The 22,355-nt window shown below is 38.5% G+C and overlaps 1 protein-coding gene across 5 annotated transcripts in view; it reads right to left on the bottom strand.

Annotated features, from left to right (window-relative positions):
- Positions 1–2,836: 2,836 nt before the first annotated feature.
- ACVR1C (activin A receptor type 1C) overlaps positions 2,837–22,355 on the bottom strand; it is a 47,689-nt gene continuing 28,170 nt past the window's right edge. For all 5 annotated transcript variants that reach the window (XM_070956991.1, XM_070956989.1, XM_070956990.1 and 2 more), the window contains 5 exons: positions 16,346–16,513; positions 12,425–12,581; positions 7,657–7,781; positions 4,820–4,950; positions 2,837–2,984 (listed from right to left, as the gene is read on the bottom strand). In XM_070956991.1, the coding sequence (XP_070813092.1) occupies positions 2,862–2,984; positions 4,820–4,950; positions 7,657–7,781; positions 12,425–12,581; positions 16,346–16,513 (704 nt within the window). In that variant the 3' untranslated portion in view covers positions 2,837–2,861. The remainder of the gene's footprint in view (positions 2,985–4,819; positions 4,951–7,656; positions 7,782–12,424; positions 12,582–16,345; positions 16,514–22,355) is intronic.

Here is a 22,355-nt window from a genome sequence, read left to right as displayed (position 1 = left end):
ATTGTTACAGTATTAGTTTGTCACTGCTTTCCCTTGGGAGAGATGTACAGCCTGCCATTGGCTCCAGTTTAAGTGCTAACCAGGGCTGCTCTTGCTTAGCTATGGAATTCAGCCCAAATTGGCTAGGATTATGCTAAAAGCTAGTTTAAGATGAAAGAATGATTGCCATACTGGTGAAGATGACAATAGGCAATTTATAGATTTCCATTTACTATTGTATTGGCACAGGTTACATTCACATCACAAGAGTCAGCATCAACAAAAATCCTATTTTCATGGTTGACTACACTGTTGAAATCTTGGCTTAGGGATGCATATAGATTTTAGAAAAAAAAAATTAAAGATAGAAGTCAACATACTTATTTTCATTTTAAGACCCCAAAATTAATATGAACATCCCTGAGATGGCTGGCTTGATTCCTGTTATAAGACAGAGAAATAATAAAATTAAGTGATACTGTTTTCAACTTCAGGGTAGCATTTTGTTCTCTCTCTAGCCCCACCCTAGAATCTGGGGCTTCTTCCATACAAAATACATGCTCTACCTCTTAAGCTACAGCTCTTTTTCCTAGAAATTTGGAGACTCACATTTGGGATTTCAGGCTGAATATATCATGGGTGGCTGACTGGGAACAGTTCACCCTCTCTGTCATGCACAGAGACAGTTACAACTAGAAATACCAGCAACAATTTGGTCTTACTAGTTTCCTCTATTCAAATAGTTTATGAAGTGGAATAATTGAGGCCATTCACTTGCAAACCATAATCATCCAAGAGCTGCCTTAAATTTGGCGATTCCATGCCACATTGGATTCATGTGAACCATGGGTACATATGAGAATTATGGTTCCCATGTTATCTTCCTACAGCTTCCTATAGCTTTGGTCACATGGGAAACATTGGCTGCATGAGAAGATCTTAACACAATTAGCTTATAAAAAAAGGCATGTCTATCCAGTTCTGAATAGCATCAAAATTGCATCTTCACAACTGAATGACATATTAATATATATATACATCCATTTTTTTTTCAAATTTACAGAAGTTTAATACTGATACTTGTGATTATTTGACATTTCTTTAGACTTCAGGGCTTTTAGTGATTTTTTTTCAAAATTATGGATCAAAACAGAGTTGTGTAAAATGCTATTTCTTTTTAGCCAAACACTCTCACACTTTGTGAAAAGTCAGGTAAGCATTACACGTATTTTACATTAGGACTTTGTGAATTTGTTCTAAATTTTGGCACCACCAAGCAGACATCCCAGATTTATCCTGTTGCGTTTATACTGCTTTAGATTTAGAACATTTAGTTCACAGACTGAAATTTGAAGACAAAAGACATGTAACATATAGAATTTCCAACATTTAACTATAATGTGGTGGTTAAAGCTTTAAATAAATGATCATCTATAATGTGACTAATAATATAAGAACAACTTTCACAGTAAGCATGTTCTATTTAATTACTCTTATTTGATTAATAAAAATCAATGTGCACATGTGCATATATACACACAAATACACATTACATATATACATGTGTGTGTCCATGTGCATACACACACACATATATTGCACCGCCTATTCTACAAAGTTCTGTGAAAAATGCCTTGATAGTTTGGTCTCAGTTTCTCACTTGCTTATTTCCTTAGGAATGCAGAAAAGCCAAACCTTTGGCTGGCTTAGCCCAATCATATCAGCTCTGACTGGTAGCATCTCTTTTTGATTCTGTACATCGGCAATGTCAAGAGTGTGTGCTTGCATTTTTTTCCCCTTTGGTCATAAAATACTATGGATTCTTTAAGGGGGATTTTTAATGCCACCAGTGGGGAGAGGAGGGAGCTCATTTTTCTCTAGGGGCTTCCTGAACAAAAGATGGAAACACTGCCAGATATTTGTATGTGTGTCCCCTCCCCCAGGTTGCTACAAAGTAAGGCAGGCACTATTGCTGGCTGAAAATAAAAAGTAAAAAAAAAAAGTACCAAGTGAGTGTAATTAACATGAAGACACAGCCTGTGGAAATCTTCTGAGGACAGCCTGCAGTCAACCGTATCTTCCAGAGATCTCCAGGCTCAAGCTCTAAAGAGTTCTTATGGCTCATTTCTCAGTTCTTGAAGTGAGCTGAAAAGCCGGTCATTTCAAATATTTTTTTTTAAATAAGCCAGTGGCCAATATATTTTAATAAAGACTCAATGTATTTAATATCTTCAGAATTTACTTCGAAGAGTAAACAACATTGTGTTTGCACCCTTTCAGAGATAACTTTCCAGAATGCAGTGGGCTCCACCAGAAATAGATCAAGAAATCTATTTTCAACCTTTTTTTAAAAAACCAGGGGGATGAAGAGACAGTTTTTACCAAAAAGGAAGCTGTTTTTGTATAAGAGTGAAGTTAGATGGAACGGAAGGTGTGATAAAATCAGCTCACAAGTTGCCCACTTTTGGTTTAGTTTATCAAATTCATGCATACCACCAACACAAATGAGAACAGGGCTCTGCCATGGTGAAAAACTTTCGCTGATGTTCACTTCTCATATATTATCTGTAATTCAGGAGCTTCTGCTGCCATGGCAGGAAGTATCATGTCAACACTGTGGAGCATGTTCATGGATTATTATGCCCATAAAATAAATAAATCATTTTTCCTTTACGAGCCAAAACAAGACACACTTCACCCAGCAACCAAAAGTTAATTCTGATGAAATGTGAAGAACCAATGAAGCTACATTCTAGTATTCTGGGATTTGGGCTTTGCAGTACGATTCTGAGTATCACATGAGGTAGAGCAAAATCAAAAACAATTCAAAAAACAAAGACATAAATGCATTTTCCTGTTCCATTTTTACAAAGCATGTAAATTTAAGCTTTGGAATTTTGTCCACAGTGTTGAGAAATTGTCTTCTTAATACGAAGTGCTGTCAGTCGAGCTGCCCCATTGGTGAACCAGCACTCACGCATGATTCGGCCCATAAGTCTGAGCGCCTTAAGAAAGGACAAACCAAGAATAAAGAAAATTATTCCCACTGCAATGTTTTTGGTATGGTATAAATATTGCAAGGCCTCAAGAAAACAATTCAAAAATATTGATCAATGTATATTTATTATTCACATATTTTGGCTTAGACCCTAATTTTCATTCTGCTCATGGAATGAACATACTTGTCTCATCCTTCCCTCAGCAACTTCCTGTGTACCCAAAATATTATTCTGGTGAGAGCTGGGATATACTCTAGAACAGGGGTGTCAAACTCATGGCGTCACGTTGTTGTCACGTGACGTATCGTGATTTTTTCCCCCTTTGCTAAAATGGGGGTGGCCAGCGTGTGACTGACGCATCTGGCCCTTGGGCCCGCGAGTTTGACACCCCAGCTCTAGAACAACATGCAAAAAAGACTGCCTGAGAAAGGAAGAAAACCAATGAAAAATAGGAAACATTTATTTGTTCAAATGAATGTGACTTTCATTCCTCCACCTATTTCTTTGGATCCATGTCTAGATTCATACACTAAAAAATAAATAGCAGCTTCACAAGTAGATAAGCTGGTGATTAAATGATATAGTAATGGTCATCAACTTGATGGCTTTAAAAGGACAAATTCATGGAAAACACTGTTATTACCGTGTATGTGTTGATACAATTTATACTCCTTTTCTACTCAAGCACGTACTAACCATATCTCCAATTGGCTTTTTAATACCAGTTGCTGAAGGGCATGAACAGAAAAGGGTTATGGCCATCATCTCCTGCTTGTAGGCAATTGGTGGCACTTCAGTCTTTGCTAGGAGCACCTTCCTAGAGAAATCCCAAGTGCCGAGAGCTTGTTTAGCCACAGATTGCCCACCCCTATTTTCCATAACTGTGTGGGAACAAATGCTGAATCGAGACTTCGGTCTGATCCAGTGCTGCTGTCCTCATATTTGTACATACATTTCATACAGAAGATCAACAGGGCTGCCTGAAGGTTTCCCTCAACCAATATTTCCAGAAATATGGGTAATATAGAAATGGAGTTGCCAGCTGTCTGGCAAAAGGAAGGTATTTCCTCCTTTTTGTCCTCATGTCTCTGTCCAGCCCTTTTTATCCTTCTGTCCTCCATCTACCTTCAATTCAAATATCATCCAGTTTTTTGATATCTATCAAGATGTCTCTTCTGGATCACCTTCTCTCTGCAGTGCGGCACTTCCCTAATAAGTGATATCAGCAAGTTAATAAGTTCTGCTGACCTTAATTGTGACCTTAATTGGTTGATTCATACTCTCCTGGGGCTGGCACAGCTGCCTGAAATTGGCAAGGCCTTAATCACTAGCATACTATCTTCCTTGAAACACCAGCCTTTCTGATGTTGGAAAAAAAAAATCATATACATGTGGGCCTAAGTACTTTTTTTTTTTTTGCAGTTTTATATTTTTAGTTTGTAAAGGAAAGTTAAAAAGATAGTGTGTCCTCCTGTCTCCTCTATTTGTCCTTCTTTCCAATTGTCCGTGTCCTCATTGGCCTGTTCAGCTGCCTGGTGCCTCTAGATCAGGGGTGTCAAACTCGCATCGTCACGGCATCATCATGTGATGTATCATGACTTTTTTCCCTCTTCACTAAACCGGGCGTAGGCATGGCCAGCACATGACGCATCCAACCTGTGGGCCATGAGTTTGACAGCCCTGCTCTAGATAGGTTAGCACTTTCTTATCCTAGGATAAAAGTTAGGAATGTGAAGGTACAAGGCACCCAAATTTAAACCCTGCTTTACACTGTGTCTCTTTTATGCCATTAGAGAATATTGAAAATGTACATTTTTTTTATATGAAGGTGATGAAGTTACCTCACAGCTTTGCCATTGATTTGGAATATTTGGTCTCAGCTTTTGTTCACAGACTGCCTTTCTCATTTCTTCTATTGAAGGATCAGAAGACACTGCATCGTAATAAGGTAACTGGTACTCCTCCAAAATTCCTAAGAAAGTAATGAGGTACAAATAGATTTTTGCATATTAGTATCATTTCAAATGTTGTAGGAAACAGGTTTTAGAACTTTTATGACTATAATAGTCACAAACTTCCTAGCACAACTTTCTGTTGCAAGCTTGGTGTGTCCAAATATGGTGGTGGTAGAACTTCCTGAATTCATCAGAAAATTCAGAAATATTGCTGAACACATCTGGAGACACTTGTTTGGGAGAGAATTATTTCTCTACCAACATCTGTTTTTCTTTCAAAACATTATTCTATACCAAAATACTAATTTTTTGTAGAGATATATACAATGTAAGCTATAAAACAGAATGTCCCAAAGGTGTTTTTTCAGGAAGCAACTGGACTTTCTTGTTTTTTCTTTTGAAGATGTTTCGCTTCTCATCCAAGAAGCTTCTTCAGCTCTGACAGGATAGTTGTCAGATTACCAGCTATCTGCAAGGAATATAAATCCTTCCATTCCCCACCATCCTGTCACAGTTGAAGAAGCTTCTTGGATGAGAAGAGAAACGTTTTCAAAAGAAAAAACAAGAAAGTCCAGAGGCCTCCTGAAAAAAGCACCTTTGGGACAACCATGACCTATGATGACTGAGAATCTCTTCAGACTTTTATAAAACAGAATCTTTAGAGCTATTAGGCTCAAATTAAAAATAACTGGAAACCATCTTCATTTGAAGGAGCCTGGTGGTACAGTGAACTAAACTACTGTTAAAAGTAGTATTTAGCTGCCAGCTGTCTGCAAATACTGCAAGTTCAATTCTCACCAGGCTCAAGGTTGACTCAGCCTTTCATCCTTCTGAGGTAGGTAAAATGAGGACCCGGATTGTGGGGGCAATAAGATGACTTTGTATAAAAAAGAACACTGCTTAGGGGGGGCCAAAAGCCCTACTAAGCAGGTATATACAAAAGTATGAAGGCTATTGCTTAAAAGCATTGTAAGCCGCCCTGAGTCTCCGGAGAAGGGTGGCATATAAATCAAACTAATAAACAAACAAACAAATAAATACATCTGTAGCATTGACAAGATCCTGAATTTGATAGATATTTTCTCTACCAATCCTTCTTATGTAAAAAAAAAAAAAGCTGATGATTAATCAAAGTTTGATATGGTCTGAGGGAAGAAGGATGAGATGCATTTGTATACAACAGTAATAACAGACTATACTTACAAGGTAACATAACATGAGATGGCAAATCTTTTACAGGACTCTATATCTAACCCTACAATGTTAAAATTTAATGTTTGGGTGACAGAAAGAGATTCTCACTTTGACTTTGATACAGATGGTAGAAATGTTCTAAGAAAAAAAAAACACCAGAATTTTATACATGTACATTTCAGAATGGTGTTTCTAAATGTAATCCAGTTTCATTTTGTTTTGTTTTTTGTCAGTGACGATTCCTGCAACCGCCTAGACCAGGGGTGGGCAAATGTGGCTCTTTTACAACCTGTGGACTTCAACTCCCAGAATTCCTGAGCCAGAATTCCTGAGGCCCTAGACTACACCCTGCAATTATCTTAGCAAGATTTTTGGAAGTGATTTGTTATAAGCAATAGCAATAGCACTTAGACGGATATATCACTTCACAGTGCTTTGCAGCCCTCTCTAAGCAGTTTACAGAGTCAGCATATTGCCTCCAACAATTTGGGTCCTCCTTTTACCCACCTCAGAAGGATCATGGAAGGCTGAGTCAACCTTGAGCCTGGTGAGATTCGATCTGCCGAACTACAGCCAGCAGTCAGCAGAAGTAGCCTGCAGTACTGCACTCTAACCACTGTGCCACCATGGCTCTTGTTTTTTTCTTAAGACTGAGAGAAAATGATTGGCCCAAGATAACACAGCTAGGTTTTTTGTTTTGTTTTTTTGCGATGTACAATTTTAATAAACATTTTTTATTAAAAGCTTTATAATGTTCAAACATACAAAGAAAAGCTATTTATATAGCTACATACACACTGTATTCTTTTCTATTCTTCAAAGATGATGTCCTAAAGGTGCTTTTCCCAAAGGCAACTGGACTTCCTTGGTTTTTCCTTTGAAAAAGTTTCGCTTCTTATCCAAGAAGCTTCTTCAGTTCTAAATTCAGTCTTAGAACTGAAGAAGCTTCTTGGATGTGAAGCAAAACGTTTTCAAATTAAATAAAAACAACCAAGAAAGTCCAATTGCCTTTGGAAAAGCACCTTTAGGACAACCATGGCCTGGATAATTGAGAATCTCCATAGACAAAAGATCATAAGTTTCAAAAAGTGTCCACCCCTATTGTCCATATTCAGAGAAGTAATAGCAATATAAAAGATTATTTCCCCTTAGTGTTCAAATCAGTGTTGCCAGAATTTACTTCTCTGTGATTTGAAATCACCTGGAACTGTTATGAATAAGAGTTGCCTTGCTTTCATTCCATGTGCTTCTGAAAACTGAAAACATTTACCTTTAAATAAGTTTTTGATTCTATTTCTATCTCAGTTAATTGAATGTTCATTTTGGTATATATCCTGTTTAAGCTTTTTGATTTGGTTAATATGTTAGATATATATATATATATATATATATATTAAAAGCTCTTTAAAACAGGTTATACATTTTTCTATAATTAAATGTACATCATGTCCAAAGTGAATCAAAAATTCAATAAGAAGCAAAAGCTTTGGTTCAGTGTAAGTAACCTTAATAAGGGACAAGGGCCATACCTCCATCTAAGCATCTTCTGGATATCTCCCAAAACACCAGTCCAAGAGAGTAAATATCTGCACGCTTGAAAGACTCAAAGTTATTTATGTTCATTGTATCATCAAGTATTTCTGGAGCCATGTACCTTTCAAACAAAGAGACAGTGAAATTCAGAGATTTTTTTTTATTGGGGATATATGCTCCCAACCAACAGCAAGAGAAATTTTATAAATTGATACATACAAAATTATTACATTGGGATTATAATTCATGTATATTGATGGGAGATTGGAATGGAGTGTTAGACCCTAGTATTGATAAGAAAAGAATAGTACAATCTACCAAATTGCGATCCAGACTGCCTAAGACTTTTTTTGATATGATGGAGGATATGGAATTAAGAGACATTTGGCGTGAAAGGAACTATAGAGAACAAGATTTTACATTTTTTTCAGATAGACATCAATCCTTTTCAAGAATTGATTTTATATTAATTACAAATGATTTTTTTTCCAGGGTAAAGAAGATAAAGATCTGTCCCAGAATTTTAACTGATCATAGCCCAGTTTGGATGGAACTGGAGTGTGGGGAAAGAGCTAGGAGATCTTGGCGGTTAAATGAAAACCTTTTCAGATATGAGAAAAATGTAATAGAATGTAAAAAACTAATGAAGGATTTTTTTGTTTTCAATATGAACAAGGGAACATCTATGGATATGGTATTGGGATGCTAGTAAAGCATATATGAGAGGAGTTTTGATAAATATGAATAATGCTTATAGGCGTAAACAAGTGGAGAAAAGGAGGGAATTAGAAGAAGAGATTAAGAAAAAAGAAAGGGTGTTAATTGATAACCCAGGGGATAAGAAAATCAAAGAAGAGATCAGTTTATTACGTGGGCAATTTAATATGATGCTCTCAGACCAAGTGGCAACCAATTTACAATATGCTAAACATAATACTTTTTGTAATGCAAATAAACTAGGTAGATGGTTGGCATACATGCTGAGGAAAAAACAAAAATCTCATACCATAGAGAAAATAGAGTATAAAGGTAAAGAGGTGTATCACCAAAATATGATTAAAAAGGCATTTTTAGAATTTTATGCAAGACTGTATACTGCAGACAAAATACAAGGTGCAGAGGTAGAGACATATCTGGATAGACAGAATATTCCAATAGTTACAGAGGAACAAAGAGAACGGTTAAACCAATTAATAACAGAGGAGGAGATCCTCTCAGCAATTAAACAGTTAAAAACTGGTAAGGCTCCTGGCACGGATGGATTAACAGCTGTGTATTATAAATATTTACAACTGGAGATGGTTTTACCTCTTAAAGAATTATTTAATAGAATTCAGCTGGGTGAAGGGGTACCACCCTCATGGAAAACAGCTTTTATTTCGTTAATTCCAAAAGAAGATCAAGATTTGACACAACCCAAAAATTATAGACCCATATCCTTATTGAATACAGATTATAAAATATTTGCTAAGATATTGGCAAATAGGTTAATGCTAGTAATGCAAAAAATGATTCATGCTGACCAAACTGGTTTTATACAAGGTAGACAAATGAAAAATAATGTAAGACAAATTGTTGACATATTGGAATATTTGGAAAGGAATAACCAAATCCCTGCGGTGCTTATATTTCTGGATGCGGAAAAAGCTTTTGATCGATTAGATTGGCAATTTTTATTGAGAGTGGTTAATAGGATGCAATTTGGGAATTGCTTTATGCAGTCCATAAAAGCAATATATCAGGAACAGACAGCTCAGATAATTATTAATGGCAGTTTGACAGAAACTTTTAAAATTGAAAAAGGGACGAGGCAGGGATGTCCCTTATCGCCATTATTATTTATATTAACTTTGGAGTTGCTGTTAAATAAAATACGTAATGTAGATGGGATAAAGGGAATCAAAGTTAGAGACTATGAATATAAGATACGGGCATTTGCAGATGATTTGGTTATGACCTTAACTCATCCAGTGGAATCAGCAAAGGTTTTGATTGATATAATAAAACAGTACGGTCAAGTATCTGGGTTTAAGATAAACATTGGAAAAACAAAGATGATAGTTAAAAATATGACAGCTAATCAAAAAGAGGAGTTACAAAGGGTAACGGGATGTGAAATAGTTAAAAAAGTCAAGTATTTAGGAGTTTATATTGCATCTTCTAATGGTAAATTGTATAAGTATAATTATGAACTGATTTGGCATAAAATACAAGCTGAAATGGATAAATGGAAAAAATTACAACTGTCCTTGTTGGGTAGAATAGCAGTTATAAAAATGAATGTGTTACCTAGGTTTTTGTTCCTCTTTCAAATGATACCAATACTAAAAAAGGATGCCAACCTGGAAGAGTGGCAGAAAGGTATTAATAAGTTCGTATGGCAAGGTAAGAAACCAAGGATAAAATTGAAAATAATGCAGGACATACGAGAAAGAGGAGGATTGAAAATGCCAAATTTAAAATTGTACTATGAAGCAGCTGTTCTATCAGCAATTAGTGATTGGATTAATTTAACAAATGGAAGGATATTGAATATTGAAGGGCATGACCTGGTCTATGGCTGGCATGCTTATTTAGTGTATGAAAAAAGGGTGGATAGAGCATTTAAGAGTCATATACTGAAAAATGCTTTATTGCGTGTCTGGAAGAAATATCAATATAAGTTAAATGAAAAAATACCTATATGGACAGCACCCAGGCACGCAATAGAGAATACGAGTATAGAAAGTAGACAGGATATAATTACGTATAAAGATATTCTCATTATGGAGGGAGGTATATTAAAATTAAAATCTGTGAATGTGATGAAAGAGGAGAAAATAACTCAAACATGGTTTCAATATGTACAATTACAAGCCAGATGGAGAAAAGACCAGAAAACTGGTGTTATACAAAGTGATGAAAATTTAATTAAACAAATTAGAGACCAAAGCCCAATGCACATAAAAAGATTGTATAATATATTGATAGAGATGGACTCGGAAACAGAGCTAGTTAAGGACTGTATGATAAAATGGGCGCAGAATTTTGAACAGCCAATAATGATGGAAACGTGGGAGAAAATATGGGTGACAAATGTGAAATTTAACAAAGCGCAAAATTTAAGGGAGAACTTTTATAAAATGTTTTATAGATGGCATCTAGACCCAAAAAAGTTATCTCGTATGTATCCGAATATACAACCAAAATGTTGGAGATGTAATTGTGAGGATGCTACTTATTTTCACATTTGGTGGACATGTAAAAAGGTTAAAGCGTTTTGGATTAAAATCTGGTGGATTTTACAAAATATTCTTAAAAAGAGGTTGAAATTTACACCACAGCTGTTTCTTCTGGGTATAGTTACGGATTGTACAGTTATAGAGACCAAATTGATTTTGAATTTAATAACTGCAGCAAGACTGTTGGTGGCACAATATTGGAAGAAGCAAGATTTACCTACAATCCAAGAGTGGACAATGAAAGTTACAAATCTAGCGGAAATGGCAAAAATCTCGGCGTACTTGAAGGATCATTCAAATGAAAGATATTTAAGAGACTGGAGAAGATGGATAGATTATATTCAAAATAAATACCGGAATAAGAAATTGCAGATAGGTTATGAATGATTATATAGATATTTAGTGTGTCTCTAAGTAATAAAGCTAGGTGGGTAATTAGGGAATTGAAGGAACAAGAGATGTGGAATGTCATAATTGTTTAGACTAGGATTGATTATGATTGTTGAAGTTTATACCCTGTAATTTGTTCTGGGAAAGGGAGGGGGAGGGGGGAGGGGGGAGGTTGAGGTAGGGAAGGGGGGGGAATATGTAAACTTCTTGTAAAACTTTTCAATTAAAAAAAAAATTCAGAGATTTGTTGATGAAAGGGAAATTGCAAGTAATCACAGCTAATGAGAATTTAATCAGTATTTCCAATATACAGCAGCATGATTAAAGGAAGCATAATTGAAATGGACAATACATGTGATATTTTTAAGTAAGTGAACGTATTTGAGAGGACAAATTCAGAGTATTATTCATATTTTTCCCCAAATCCCACTTTAGCAGTTTCCTTATAATCAATCTGAATCACACACATAGGAAAGGAACAAATGGTTCCCAAAGATAACATTGATCATCAATTTACCATAATGCAAAACAAAATATGCACTCCAACATCAGGTGCAGATCAATTTGAGACATGTTCAGTTTACTTGATTGTCTATATAAAAAGGTTTCAATAAGTTCAATTACTTTCAGATGGACATAGGAAGAATGATTCATTCACCTATTTGTCTCTCTGAAGCTATTAATTTGCTTTGATAGGATATACCCAGCAATGAGCAATAATGTTCCTTTTATAATAAATTACTGCTCTGTTTTTGCTCCCGAGATCTGGGGGAAAATAAACCCTACACAACTCCTCACAATCCATGACTTTTATTTAAGGAAATGCCTTATTTGATTTCAAAAGGTCATAGAGTTTACCAAGGCAAAACAATTAGACTGAGTCATACAAAAATAGTTTCTGAAGGATCAGTATTTTGATTCTTTCTTGCCCAGACATATAGGGCTACAGATCATGTGATAATTAAAAATGCTCAACAACAAAGCAAAATTTGAAAAGCAAAATTAGAGAATGATTTACAAGACTGCACAAATCTGGGGACCTATCACTAAAATGAAGAGGAACAATTTGCAAGAGATTATTTGTCCAACACCGTTTCAGTTTTATGCTCATATCACAATTTTATAAAAACTTTACTTTTTTTGACCGTCTTACCTCTTGGTTCCTACTCTAGGATTCTGTGGTATGTCAATTGTGTTTAATACGGAGTCATGCTTCACAGCTAGCCCCAAGTCAGCAATAGCACAGCTTTCGTTCCTTTTGACTAGAATGTTTTTAGATTTCAAGTCTCTGTGTGAAATAGCTGGCTTTCCTTTGAAGCACAAAATGTATAATGTAACATATATGGTAACAAGTTCAAATGTTAGGTACAATTGGTTTACTTCACAGAAAACATATATTACACTGGCATTCAGGCCTTAGGATAAATACAATATGTCAACACTAATAAGAGGAATGTAATAAACTATTCTTTCTACTTGAGAAAGCAAGATTCCCGACTAAGTGGCTACTTCTATTTATGTTCAAGTGAAAACAGATAGAAATCTCAGCAGTCTTTGCTGCTTAACCTGAAATGGTTAGGAGCCTTGCAACAAAATTAGCATATGCAGCCCCAAAATGGATTCTTCAGGCACAGTAACAACATTTTGCACACAAATGCAACTAGGAGAGTTGAAAAGAGCAGGAAAACCTGGTTTTTCTTTTAAGTGCTGCTTAAAAGTGCTCCTTCAGCAGGAGTCACTATTCCAAGAGAAACCCAGATTACACACCATGTCAAGATCAAGGAGGACAAGGATGGATGCAGACCAGTGGTGGGTTTCAAATTTTTTTACTACTGGTTCTGTGGGTGTGGCTTGGTGGGCGTGGCATGGCTTGGTGGGCGTGGCGGGGGAAGGATACTGTTAAATCTCCATTCCCACCCCACTCCAGGGGAAGAATAGTGTAAAATCTCCATTCCCTCCACAATCCAGGAGAAGGTTACTGCAAAATCCCCTTTTCTTCCCGATCAGCTGGGATTCGGGAGGCAGAGAATAGATGGGGGAGGGGCCAGTCAGAATTTTTACTACCGGTTCTCCGAACTACTCAAAATGTCCGCTACCGGTTCTCCAGAACTGGTCAGAACCTGCTGAAACCCACCTCTGATACAGACCCAATCACACATCCTCTCTTGGGCAGCCTTGAGCAGCCAGGAGGGACATGGGTCTAACTATGGCCAAACTAACAGTTACAAGAACCCTGTTCACTTCCTCAGGGGTTCAAATTCCTCCCAAATAACCATGCAATGCTCAAACCCTGTAACTTCTATTGGATCTGCATCAAAGTTGGAGTTCAATGTAGAATGAATCTGAGCAAATCTCTCAATGGACATACCCGTGATGACCCCAGGAAACAAGTTCAAGGTGAAAGAAACTTTACTCTCACAATTGTTTATGCTATATTATAAATATATCCAAGTCACAGGTGAAATTCAGCCGGTCTCACCAGTTCACCCAAACTTAGTAAATTGTTTAGGCAGTTCGGAGAACCGGTTAAAAATAAAGTGCAAGAGAGGGTTCTCTCTCTCTCTCTCTCTCTCTCTCTCTCTCTCTCTCTCTCTCTCTCTCTCTCTCTCCCTCTCCCTCTCCCCCCCTCTCTATCTCTCCCTTCAGTTAATAGCTCCACTTAACAATTGCAGCTGAAATGCAGCCATACATGCTGAATCAAGTCAATAAACAACAGAAACTGACAGGATTAGGGCAGGGAAACCCATCAATCACCCATCTAGGGATGGGATTAACTTCTTCCCTTCAGGAAGAAGGACGAACATTTTCATTATAAAGAGTATTAAGTAACACTTCTGTGATCAGCTGATACTCCCTGGAGTTTCCCAAGACCTTTTATAGCTGCTGCAGTGTTGACTACTTCTTGTTTCTTCCAGGGGGAAAAGATACAGGAGGGGACAATGATGCAGCTTGATCATACAGGCCGTGAATTTAATGCATGTGTGGTCCAGCCAGCTGTATTGTTTCTGCTGTGAAGCACCCGATTTAGAACATAGAGAACATAGAATAATAGAGTTGGAAGGGTTATTGGCTTTTGGCAGCATGCCCAGGCTTTTGATTAGCCTGAGCAGGTGCTCTTAGTTTCCCTCTCAGCTGCTACATTTGCTTTGGGGTTGTGTTTTTTTTAAAGGGGAATGGTTGTTTAAAATTTTCTGCATTATTTTAGTGGTTCCTGGCACTGTCCTTTTGGGGAGTACTTCCCTCACTCTTTTTGAAAGTCTCTAGTGATGGAGCATAGGCAAGCTATTCCATTGGTTGATTGGTCTCACCCTTAGGAAATTTCTCCTTAGTCCTAGGTTGCTTCTCTCTTTGGTTAGTTTCCATCCATTGTTTCTTGTTGTGCCTTTTGGTGCTTTGGAAAATAGATTGATTCCCTCATTTTGTAGGAGCCCCTCAAATTTTCTGACAGAACAATTAAACAGTGGAACAACTTGCCTCCAGAAGTTGTAAATGCTCCAACACCGGAAGTTTTTAAGAAGAGATTGAATAATTATTTAGTCTGAAGTGTTGTAAGGTTTCCTGCCTAAGCATGGGGTTGGACTAGAAGACCTCCAAGGTCCTTTCCAATTCTGTTATTCTATTCTATTCTATTCTATTCTATTCTATTCTATTCTATTCTATTCTATTCTATTCTATTCTATTCTATTCTATTCTATTCTATTCTATTCTAAATATTGGAACAGTGCTATTCTATTGTGAATTGGACTAAGGAGAAATTTCCTAAGGGTGAGACCAATCAAGTTGGCCTCGCCCACCCAGTCACATGACCCATTTTCCACAGAAAACACCGGGAGTCACAAAACCTGGGCAGGTGTGCCGGGGGGGGGGGTTGTCATGTGACTGGGTGGGAGTGACATTGAGTTGACCACACCCACCCATGTAGTCACATGACCACCAAGCCACACCCACCCTGCCACATGACCACCAAGCCATGCCCATAGAACTGGTAGGGAAAATTTTTGAATTTCACTCCTGATCCAAGTGTTAATTCAAGTAGTGCAAAAGGAATACAGGATGTGGAAAAAGCAAGATAACAACAGAACTTAGACTTACATACTGTTTCACAGTACTTTACAGCAGTCTCTAAGTGGTTTACAGAGTCAGCCTATTGCCCCCAACAATCTAGGTCCTCATTTTACTGACCCCGAAAGAATGGAAGGCTGAGTCAACCTTGAGCTGTTGAGATCTGAACTGCCAAACTGCTGGCGGCTGGTGATCAGCAGAAGTAGCCTGTAGTACTGCATTCTAACCACTGTGCCACCGCAGCCAGGGGTGGGTTCTAATTTTTTTTACTACCGGTTCTGTGGGCATGGCTTATTTTGTGGGTGTGGCTTGGAGGTCATGTGACTAGGTGGGCGTGGCTAGTTGGTCAGAGTCATTTCTGGAAGATCCTCGCACGTACGACCAGTCCTCGCACTTACGACCCGACTCATTTGTTTGCTTTTAACACTGATCAGCTGTAGGACGGCCCTTTGAAGCCCTGCGGCAAGAGTTTAAACAGTTTTTTTCCCTCTAGTCATCAGCTGGGACTCAGGAGGCAGCAATAGATTGGGGGTGGGACCAAATAAAAGGTAAGAATAACGTGGATGGGTGGGGGGGGGAGGGCGGGGGGGGGAGAACCGGTTTGGTGACATCATATCGTCACCACTACCGGCTCAGCCGAACCGGACCAAACTGGGAGGAACCCACCACTGACCGCAGCTCTTAAGATAAAGGACTTCTTCATGATTACATAGAATTTTAATAATTAGTCACATGCCAATGTGCCAGATTGTAAATCAGAGAGAGGAGGAGCAAGTGATACTCAAGCTAATGGAGAAGGCAAGTTTTCGCCTCTCCTAAAGTTGCCAGGTATTATAGTGCTGCTGGAAGAGGAGGACAATTATTATTCCTGGTTAAACCGATGTGTGGATGTCAATTAAGTTGAGTTAAGCTTGGTTGTCCCATTAAATATATCCCTCTAACTTCTCTTCAAGTTATTCCTAAATCTTATGACTTCAACACAAAGAAAACTGCATTGAAAAGGGTTTTATACCTTGGGTTCCAACGATTTCCATGTGCAGATGTGCTAGACCACTGGCTATTGAAAATGTCAGCTTAATCATTTCATCAGCTGTCACAGTGTTGCTGTTTAAGTAGTCAAACAAAGAGCCTTGCTGATAATATTCAGTTACAAGCCACAGTTGAGTCCAGGTCCCATTGTCTATGGAGAGAGATAACCAAAAAAAAAAAAAAAAGCATGTACAGTTGGTTTAATCATTCCAAGGTGCATCAGATTTGCAAAACCTGTTGATTTTTGGTAGGAAAGATTTGGCACTACTAACGTGGCTATATAAAACATACTAGAATGGAGTTTCATATATTAAAGCCTCAATCCTCAACACTGCGGAATACGTCTCACTGAATGCAGAGGCCAGTTTCCAAATAAACATGCATGGGATCAGCATGAGTTATATTTACGAGCATAAGACTCATTAGTGAAAATCAGTGCATTAGAGTAGGGGTCACCAACCTTTCGGACCTCAAGGACCACTAAATTCATAATTTTAAATCCTGCGGACCACTAATATGGTCTACCTAATGTCTGGTTGGGTGGGCGTGGCTAGGTGAGCATGTGACTGGATGGGCGTGGCCAACTCAATGTCACTCGTGTCGAGGGTGCCTCTCCGACCTCTACTCGATCCTTCCCTCTCAGCCACTCCTCGCCTGCTCACCCATGCCCCTTAGTTGTTGGAGCTAAGCAGCCACCACAAAAAAGTGTTGACAAAACAGCTGGCTCAGTTCAAATTGGATCTGGCTGAGAAGGAGGCTCAGCAGAAGCACCTCACTGAGGACTAGGAGCATAGGCTTTCCAAGCAGAGGGAAGACTTGCGGGAGTGCAAGGCCAGGTACTGGCGCCTGGAGGCACAGCGGGCTGAAATGGTCAGCCAGTTCTTGGCCATGATGCAGCCCCACTGGAACAAGGTCCTCTGGCCCTTCACTGCCAGCAGCGGTGCTTCCCTCCAGTCTTTGCCCAAAGCCCCACACCAGAAGATTGAAGCAGACCCCAAGTCGGAATTTGTGTCCCCCTCCAACCCACACAAAAAGACTCCGAAGGGGGAGACTCTCTGCAGCAACACAAACATTCATTGCACATATCCGGCCCAGGGGCCATAGTTTGAGGACCCCTGATTTAGTGCAATATAAAAAATGCAAATAATTTTTCTGCGGATCACCAAAATTTTCTCGCGGAACTCCAGTGGTCCATGGACCACTAGTTGGTGACCGCTGCATTAGAGGGAGGGCAGGCAGGGGTATGTTTTGACTGTTTATCTGCCTTGTAGTTCATCTGCCTCTTTATAGGACTTAAACTAAAGTGCTATAGTCCAGCCACGCTAACTGTTTCCTTAGACTAGTGGTGACGAAACTTTTACTCACTGAGTGCCAAACAGAGACGCACTTTACTTACGCGCAGCTCCTCCCCTGTGCGCTGGCGCATAACCACACCATCTGCACATGTGCACAGCTTTCTCACGCCCCCGCGCGCTGCACACGCAACCGCACCATGTGTGCATGCACATGGCTTTTGCACGGCTTCCCCTGTGCACTATGTGTGCAATTGCACCATCTGCGCATGTGCGCTGCTTTTGCACGGCTCCCCTGTGAACTGTGCACGCAATTGCACCATCTGTGCATTTGCACAGCTTTCACACAAGCATGCACAAGAGAACTCCAAAGACCAGTTGAGTCTCCAGAATTGTGCGCATGCGCACCGGAGGCCCAAACACCAGCTGGGGCGCATGCGCATATGCAGCTGCAGGTGAATTGGGTGACAGCTCGCGTGCCTGGAAAGATGACTCTGCGTGCCACCTTGGGCACGCGTTCCATAGGTTCGCCATCACGGTTTTAGACAGTATCTTTACAAATTCATTGACATGCTGCTTCTATGTGTCATGGATCCTTCTCTTCAAAGACAAAGACATTTAAATGATAGTAAAATGTCTTTGTCAAATGTCAGATGAGCACCCATTCATGTGGCATTCTCATGAAACAAAAATGGGTTTAAGGCATATGGAACTATTATAGCAAAAAGTGGAAATGATTTCTGGGGTTTTTTAAACTAGGCTATTTAAGAATGTTTTAGGAAATAAATAGACCCAAGATCACGATGGCTCTTCTCCAACCAAAGAAGCAATCAACTTTTTAAGGATCAGATATCATTCTTTAAAAAAAAAAAAAACTGTTCATACAGGAAAAGAAAGAGACCTGTAGTACCTTTACTTCTCTTAATTGCTTAGCTGCTATAAAAGTCTTGCCTTCTTTGGAAATCTCCATCCAGAATTGTATATTCTTGATTCCAGCACAATCAATAGATTTAAGCAGAATGTAATTTAACTGGTCAAAATCTCTCTGAGCCCAAAGTCCCGGCAGCTGCACACCAACAGGAGAAGAAGCCATATTCACTGGCCTCCACTCCTCTTTACTACAGCCCTTAATAGTACAATGCTACAATTCCCCTGAAAATATAACCAAGAGGCCAGAGGATATTTGCTCCTTGGTCAGAATAAAAAAACCACAGGAGGCGATTTATTTAAAAGAGCCTCTGGAATTCATCCTACCACAGGACTATATCTTAAGAGCACTTTATAGTGTGTGTAAAAAACACACAAAACAAATATAAGATAACAAATAGTCTTTGAAATGCAGCCACGTCCAACTTTATTTAAATTTAACTGAGAATGGGTACTTTGACCTTGATTAAATTCTTCGCCTCTTTCCTGAACCAATAAGCAATGTCCTTTGCTATCCACCCACTGAACATTTGCCATAATACTTCTATTTTCTACATAAATTATGGTTCCACTAACTTCTGCACATATCTACATTCTCTTCACACTATTTCTTTGACTAGGCAACACTATGCAGCATGTAGAAAAAAGACTAAGAAGCAGTCATCCGAAGACATTAAAGGCGAGTGATAAGAAAAAAGAAACACAGCTCTGTTTACCATTTAGTACACTATTCATTATACTTCTCTCGATCTTTCTATCCTTGTTCCCGCAGGTCCATATACCCTTTCACACATTTTATTCTTAACCGATTTATGGGTTTAACCACCCAGTAACAATAATTCTCTTGAGCAGATTAAAAGTGAGCCGAATAATGTCAAGCACAGGAAAGAATTTAAATAAAGTATGCAAAAGCTGCTACTGAGTGAGGACTTAAAATATTCCCAAAGCTATATTGATAGCATCTCTGATTCCTGGAAAAAGTATGAATACCCTCTGCCTGTGATGAGATAGGGACCTTTTGAGTTGGGTTTTGCACAGATCGGGTTTCCCCCTTGCAGCCGGCCAATTTCTCCTTGACATTTTTATTTCATTTTGTTTATAACGTTAGCTGTTGAATGCAGCAACTTAGGTCTATAGAAGCCAAAGCTATGCTAGGCTATATCCTCATATTTGTTTGTATGTTCATTTATTAAAATTGTATATTATTTTCAATTATTATTGGCATCAAATACAATTTATATATTTTTTTTTATTTGATTCATTTGATATATACCCCTCCTTTCTAGCAGGAATCACACTTTACTTTTACATTTTTTTTTTCTGTTAACATAGGTATGGGGATAGCTAATAAAATTAAAAATCAGAGTACAGATGGTACAAAGATAAATAAAAATTAATCCTGCTGTTAATTAACAATTAAAAGCATGATGAAAGGCAAACTATTCTGGTATGTACATCATAGGAATTTCCGGGGGCGGGCAGGGGAAGGCCAGGTTGTAGTACATATCTTGCTGTTGGGTTCTCTCCAGCTTTGGGAGATGAACACCCAAATATTAGTATCTTGAACTAAAGAGCAGAGAACTTAGCAGCAAACTATGTACATGTACAATATGACACCTTGCACCAGTCAGCAGCCCAGCTATCGTTTATTTATTTATTTATTTATTTGTTTGTTTGTTTGTTTGTTTGTTTGTTTATTTATTTATTTTAGGAAATTTATATTGCCACCTATTCGCACATGGCGACTCAAGGCGGCTTACCGGAATATAAAAACCTCATATATAAAACAATAAAACTAATAAAAGAGAATAATCACATAATAAAATAATATAATAACCCCCCCACCCCTACCCCAATCATTGCATTGAATATCAACTAGCATTGGTTGCAAGTTCTAGGGAGTCCTATGTAAAGTGCATTGCAACGGTCACATCAGGCTGTAACCAAAACATGGATAACTGTCACCAAATCCAACCAATTCAAGAAGAGTTGCTGCAACCTGCCAACATATTTCTTGTCATGACTGCTATTTACAAATCTTGGGATATTCCAGCTGAGGAATAATTTCAGTTTGTGGATCTAGCCTTTTAAAGAGAGTGTAACCCTGTACAAAACGGTCTCAAACCTAGGATTCAGTTTTATAATGGCATCTTTGCCTTGCCTAAATTTAATTTCAGCTTCCCCCCCCGCCACCCCCCCCCCCAGCTTCAATCTATCACCACGTTTATACAACATTGAAGGATTTCTAGCAGCTTCCCTGAAGCTGCATGAGCAGGAACAACAGAGCTTGGTATCATCAACTTAATAATGAGGACCTACTCTAAAACTCAGAATGATTTCCCCCATCAATTTCATTAGGAAAACTGAACAGCACACAGATCAAAATGAAAAAACTGGTAGATATTGCAGATCAATGGCCTAGATGTCAAAACAGTAGTTTCATAGCACCAAGTTTTGGACAAAACCTGACAGAAGAACTACAACTATTGTGAAACAGTGCCCCCTAAGGTCCAACCTTGGCAAAGAATTCAGAAAAAAATATCACTGAGGCGCTCAGGAGAACTAGGAAGGCTGTGTAGTACCTACCCACTCCTTGCAGCCAGTTTCTAGCATGCCATTCATCAATTGCCAGAAATGCAATTGAAATGGGTCCAGGTCATAAGTACCATGCCTTCTTAGTTTGCTTTCCAGAAATAGAATATTTGTGATTTGTTATAACTGCCCAGAGAGAGTGAGGGAGCTTCTTCAACAGAAGCCAAAGTTTCCTCTTTTAGGCAGAGTGAAACCCGCCCTGCTACCAGGGAAGTACTTAATATTTATGCTGTCCTTATCCTTTAATATCTACAGGCTAGAAGAATTCAAAGTAAGAAGACCAATTAAGGGTCATTCATATGGCCTTCCCCAACACTAAAGCCCAGGTCACTATACAAATGATTTTATCCGTAAAGATTTATTCGAAGTGCTCCTAGCTAGCCACTGACTATTCTAACTCTCCTTCTCTGTCAGCTTGACAAAGGAAATGTCTCACAGCATAGAGGGAAAAAGCAGTGACTACATCTATGTGGAAACAACAGCACTAGAACAATTATTTTTTGTCTCCACTGTTGTGAGTTAAGCTTCAGACAGGCCTTAATTTTTGTTTAATCTGTTTCAGAGGTTGTCCTACCTGTTTCATCAACTCCTTAGAAATCTAAGGGAATGAAAAGGAATAGGGTTTGTTTTATTTATTTATTTTATTTGTCAAGCATATATAAGATAACAGGTAAAAGTATAAACATAATTTGAATACATGAAAAGAGTAAGAGTAAAAAGGAATATTAGGACAGGGACAGCAGGCACCCTGGTGCTCTTATGCACGCCCCTTACAGACCTCCTAGGAATGGGGTGAGGTCAACAGTAGACAGTTTAAGGTTAAAGTTTTGGGGGTTTGGGGAAGAAACCACAGAGTCAGGTAGTGCATTCCAGGCGTTGACCACTCTGTTACTGACGTCATATTTTCTGCAATCGAGTTTGGAGCGGTTTACCTTGAGTTTGTATCTATTATTTGCTCGTGATTGTTGTGGTTAAAGCTGAAGTAGTCATTGACAGGTAGGACATTGTGGCAGATAATTTTATGTACTACACTTAGGTCAGACCGAAGCCGACATAGTTCTAAATTGTCTAAGCCCAAAATTTGAAGTCTGGTGGCATAAGGTATTTTATTGCAGGTAGAGGAATGGAGGACCCTTCTCATGAAGTATTTCTGGACTCTCTCAATTGTATTTATGTCTGATA

This window comes from Pituophis catenifer, unplaced genomic scaffold (genome assembly GCF_029215685.1).
Source record: "Pituophis catenifer annectens isolate HBS135680 unplaced genomic scaffold, rPitCat1.0.hap2 SCAF_1, whole genome shotgun sequence".
Taxonomy (NCBI): Eukaryota; Metazoa; Chordata; class Lepidosauria; order Squamata; family Colubridae; genus Pituophis; species Pituophis catenifer.
This window is presented reverse-complemented; position numbering and strand designations above follow the sequence as displayed.